The 5,121-nt window shown below is 36.2% G+C and overlaps 1 protein-coding gene across 1 annotated transcript; it reads right to left on the bottom strand.

Moving 5' to 3' along the window:
* Positions 1-3,066: 3,066 nt before the first annotated feature.
* On the bottom strand, positions 3,067-4,774 carry LOC125186870 (berberine bridge enzyme-like 18). Its single transcript, XM_048083384.1, has one exon. The coding sequence runs from the start codon at positions 4,772-4,774 to the stop codon at positions 3,164-3,166; it is 1,611 nt and encodes a 536-aa protein (XP_047939341.1). The 3' UTR covers positions 3,067-3,163.
* Positions 4,775-5,121: the final 347 nt, after the last annotated feature.

The following is a 5,121-nucleotide window of genomic DNA, read 5'->3' as shown; positions in this document are numbered from 1 at the left end:
AAACCCGTGTCATACACAAATTGCTCTATTTTTTGTGGATGGAGGGAGTAATGAATAGTTAAAGTGGAAAAATGTTAAAGTGAGTCTTCTCTAATTATTCTTTTTCTTAATTTACCATTTCTCCATTTTAACTATTTATTGTCATTTTTATAAAACGAGTGCAAAAATATCAAAGTTACTCCTAATGTGGGACGGGGGGAGTATTTAAAACACATATTGAAAAATAAACAAATCACTAATTTTTTAATAAATAACCAACACCGCATCATTAAAAATAATAATACATAATATGAAATTCATAAATCAAAAGTAATGTAAGGCAAGTACAAAAATAATATTATGTGTTGTAGATGACCTTATTAGTTTTGACATAATACTTCATCATTATGACATGTTGTAGATTGTTTTTTTCTTCTTTATATATTAAGATTCTTGTTTTAGTTTTTTATAGTATGTTTTGAATATTCTTATCTGTTGAACAAGGTGTATGTTTTAAAAGAAATATATAATTTTAATTTTAATTATGCATTCGGTTACTTTAATTTGTACGTTTTTAGTAAAAGTTTTATTTTTCAGTTATTCACAATTTACTAAGAATATATAAATTCACAATTACGTAATACATAAATAAAATAAAATTTTAAGTAAAATATAATCCATATATAATGTTAAGGGAAGTGTGTAGAAATGATGCATAAGGTTGTAAGTTTTAAGTGATTAAAAGTAAAAAAGATTTATGAGTGAAGCAAATAATCGTGCAAGTGATATGCGAAGATCGTGCTAACGTAGGAGAGCAAGCCCTCTCTTGTACCAACGTAACTCTAGGTATAATGTTTTCTTAATTAAAAAAAAATGAAAATGTGAAATATATATTCCACACAAGTGCCTAGTTAGTGAGTTGCGGCAGGACGACTCTTTCTTCACTGTAAAAGTGTCATAACGCGTGAAACTCGAGAGTGATTGAATTAATTATTAAAATGATTCTGCGTATTTTCTAGGTGATGTGTTGTTTGACACTAAATGCTCAAACCGCTGACTAAGATCATCTATCATTTTCTTTGCTTCTTAGGTTTATACTGTTGAAGACGAGGATGAACTGGAAAAAAATTTCACATCCCCCAAAGTGAATGTGTATTACTATTATAGTTGGGAGGATGGCTCGTCTTTGCCTCACATTATTTGCACTAGAAAACTTGAGGAGATAAAGATTCAGGTAATGCAAGGTCACAAATTAATTTGTAAACATTTATTCTATAAAGACTACTTATTAAACTTATATTATTTGTCAAAACATAGTACTCTCATGGGCACCAAAAAGTAGCTTCAGAAGCTGCATATGGTTATTTATTAATCATTACCTAATATATGATGTCATTTTATAGGTCATGACACGCAAGTCGCACGGACGTGTAAGTATTTTTTTCCTACTTTATGGGTTGGTTTTGACCATCGTATTACGTGTTTTCTTCACAGGTTCAGAAATATTACAGGAAACGTTGACTTAGACACTTGCTAATTTTTTGGCGTGAGGCTCCTTATAGTCAAAAATATTATGTTATCTGGTGTAAGTTTCCATTGTAGATGTTTAAAGACATTGACATATGATGTCATTTTATAGGTTTTGACACGCAAGTCGCACGGACGTATAAGTATGTTTTTCCCATTTTATAGGCTGATCTTGATCATTGCATTATGTGTTTTTTTCGCAGGTTCAGAAATATTACAGAAAACGTTGACTAAGACACTTGCTAATATTTTGGCGTGAGACTCCTTATAGTCAACAAGATTATGTTATCTGGTGTAAGTTTTCACTATAGATGTTCAGAGACATTGACTAAGGCACTTGCTAAATGCAACTTTGATATTTGTAATACATTGGGGTTTTTTGAGTTAATGCTTGTGGGTAGTCTTTAATTTGGGGTATAATCCTATCTTAACTAATTGTATATAGTAATGCTTTCAATATTTATATACATATGTACACGTGTAGCATCTGTGCGACGTGTGTGCTACGTGTAATTGATTGTTTCTAATTTTAAACTTATTTCAGTTACTCCCTCCGTCCCATTCAACATAACCACCTTTCCTTTTTGTTTGAGTTAATGTTCGATTCAATTACTATACAAATAAAGTAAAATATGCGACAACATATGCTTATTAGTAAATGAACATATGACGTCGAAAACATATTCTAACAAGGCTCTCATCCGTTTATCCCCTCATCGACGTGAGCCTTGTTAGTGGCATGGCCGCATGATTGTTAAGTAAAATAAGATTGCCTTTGTGAAGGTAAAATGTGTTTATGTTCTTTCACAAAACATTCCACCATTCAGCAATAACCCTCTCAAGAGGAGAACCCAAAAGCCAGATGGGATGGAGTAGCCGGTGATGTTGGCGAAGCAAGCGGCGAGGGGGGAAGGGGGTGGGGAGCCGATGAAGAAGAGTGAGATCAAGGAGAAGATTGGAAAATGTTGGACTTGACGACCACGTTCTTGAGGTCGATGATCCGGTCGTAGTGGGACAGCCAGTTGACGATGGGGACACTGAGCTTGTTTTAATCTTTTTTAGTGTGTCTTGAATATTCTTTTCTGTTGATGAGGTGTATATAATTTTTTTTTTTAAATAACTTTAATTACGTAGTCGATTACGTTATTTTTATGCTATTAATTTTTGTAAAAAAATTTCAGTTATTCACCGTTGGATTATATAAAATAAAAAAATTTTAAAAAATTTATAATCCATATATAATGTTGAGTATAGAATGCATAAAGTGGATAGCGATAAAATGCAAACTCATATATTGCACAAACTCTAAATTTTTCAACACAATTCAAGGATTCAAGTTTAACTATGGGTTATTATGAAATCCATTTTTATTGCTCTCACAACTATAAATTTATAAGGAACGGAGGGATTCATCTACTTTTAATGCTAATTTGACTATGAAAGGATAGAGTCAATAAGTAGGATATATTATATAAAACAACATCTTAATTGCAAATCAATACATTTATTAGTACACCCTTATAAGGAAACAAATCTTTATTATTGATACACCTTGCATGAATAACAATACAAACATTATTGTTAGAAAATAATGTAACAGAATAATCAAACAACCATCATATATCAAACAAGTTGGCAGTTAACCACAGAATACATCTCAATTCCCTTTCTTAGTCCACTTAGCTTGCAACGGCGGAATGCTCTGTTCATTCTTGAAGAAATTCGTTGGATCAACAACTGTTTTCACCCGAACAAGACGATCAAAATTATCCTTGTAATATGACTTCCCCCAAATGCTTGCGCGTGCGTAACTTGTCTTCCCATTAGGTTTATTCACTCCAATATCGAGATCTCTGTAGTTGTAGTAGGCTTCCCTGGGCGAGCTCGAGACATAAGGAGTCATGTATTGATAATACCTGCGGCTCCAGCTTATGTATCTGTCCGCGTCCGCAGCCTCAGAGTTTTGCCAGTAAGTCAAGCCGGCAAGTTTGTAGAGTGCACCGGCTCTGTGAGGAAATGGAGTTTCCGATTCTGATATTGCATCCATTCTTCCACCATACGGCACCATGTAGTATGTCGTCTCGTCTGCTTCTGGTTCACGCAACATAGTCACCATGCCTTCAATCGCGTTCAGAGGAATGGGTGTCCTTATATAATCCGACTTGGCTTTGAGCTGCCTCAGACCGGCCTGAGTCCGGTTGAGCAAAGTATCAAGTGGAGTTATTGGCATTTGGTTGCTAAATAAGGTGGATTCGATCCAGCTCATTTCTGTGCAGTCTTCTCTCACTAGCCCTAACTCGGGAAAGATTTCTTGCATGTATGAAACTAATCTGTCGGCACCGCCAAGGAAAACTGAGAAGAAATTAACTTGGACCGTGGAGTTCACCCTGAATACGATAACTCCTACGAACAAATCTTTGTCCGCTCGAGGAGCCACATATTGCCAGCGATGCCACAACGCAGAGCCGTTCTGTTTTTCCACATTCCTCGTGATTGAGAAAACAGTGACTGTTTCTGGAACATCCACCAGTTGGACCTTCCAGGCAGTGATCACACCAAAGCTGGCACCTCCGCCGCCTCTGATGGCCCAGAATAGATCCTCTCCCATTGATTTTCTGTCGAGGATTCTGCCATTGGCGTCGATTATTCTTGCATCTATGACGTTATCTCCAGCGAGGCCGTATTTTCTCAGCATTGTGCCGTAGCCTCCTCCACTGTAGTGGCCACCGACACCAACTGTAGTGCAAATAGCCCCGGGAAACCCTAAAGTGGAGCTCTTTTCCGCAATCTTGTAGTATACGATTCCCGTCGTCGCACCGGTCTCAATCCATGCCGTTTTCTCATCCACGTCGACAGTAACTTCGCTGAGATTGATCAAATCGATGACCACGAACGGGACATGGGAGACATAAGACAGTCCCTCCATGTCATGGCCGCCGCTTCTTGTTCTGATTTCCAGACCACTTTTCCTGGCGCAGCGTACGACTGGCGGGATCTGGGATTCGTGTTCTGGGGTTATGATCACTTGCGGTTTAGGAGTGGATTCCGACGCAAATCTAGGGTTTCGGATGGAGAATTGGAGGATGGAAGTGTAAGATGAGTTTGCATGAGTGTAGACATCATTTGAAATGGAGGAGTAGTTGGTTGTTTTGGAGAGACATTGAAGAAAGTTGTCTTGCTTATCAGCAATAGCTACTGATGAGCATGACAAGATGAGGAGAATAAGATGAGAGAAAAATAGATGAGATGAATTTGAAGGAGTTTTCATGGTTTATGATTATGAAAATATGAGCTTGTGATTGTGTTGTTTGAGAACCATGCATTGTAACCTATTTATAGGAACATTAAGGTTTGAAATAATCCTCATATCATAGCATATTAAAAGTCAACCGTCTCAATGGCTGCTTTATTTGAAATTCTTCTTCAATAGTAAAAGTATTTTTTATATATATTAATGTGCCATTCTTTAGATTCTATTGTCTGTTTTATTCTGAGAGGAAATATAAAAGTATTTTGATCAATTATAAATAAATTCCTTGTAATTGAGAGTTCAATTCTGAGTCCCTTGCCAATGAATTAAGGTGCTCTCTTCTTGGTATGCTTAATTAATTAAGC

The sequence above is a fragment of the Salvia hispanica genome, chromosome 1 (genome assembly GCF_023119035.1).
Source record: "Salvia hispanica cultivar TCC Black 2014 chromosome 1, UniMelb_Shisp_WGS_1.0, whole genome shotgun sequence".
NCBI classification, from domain to species: Eukaryota; Viridiplantae; Streptophyta; class Magnoliopsida; order Lamiales; family Lamiaceae; genus Salvia; species Salvia hispanica.
Note: the sequence above shows the minus strand (reverse complement) of the source record. Positions and strands in the feature narration are given on the sequence as shown.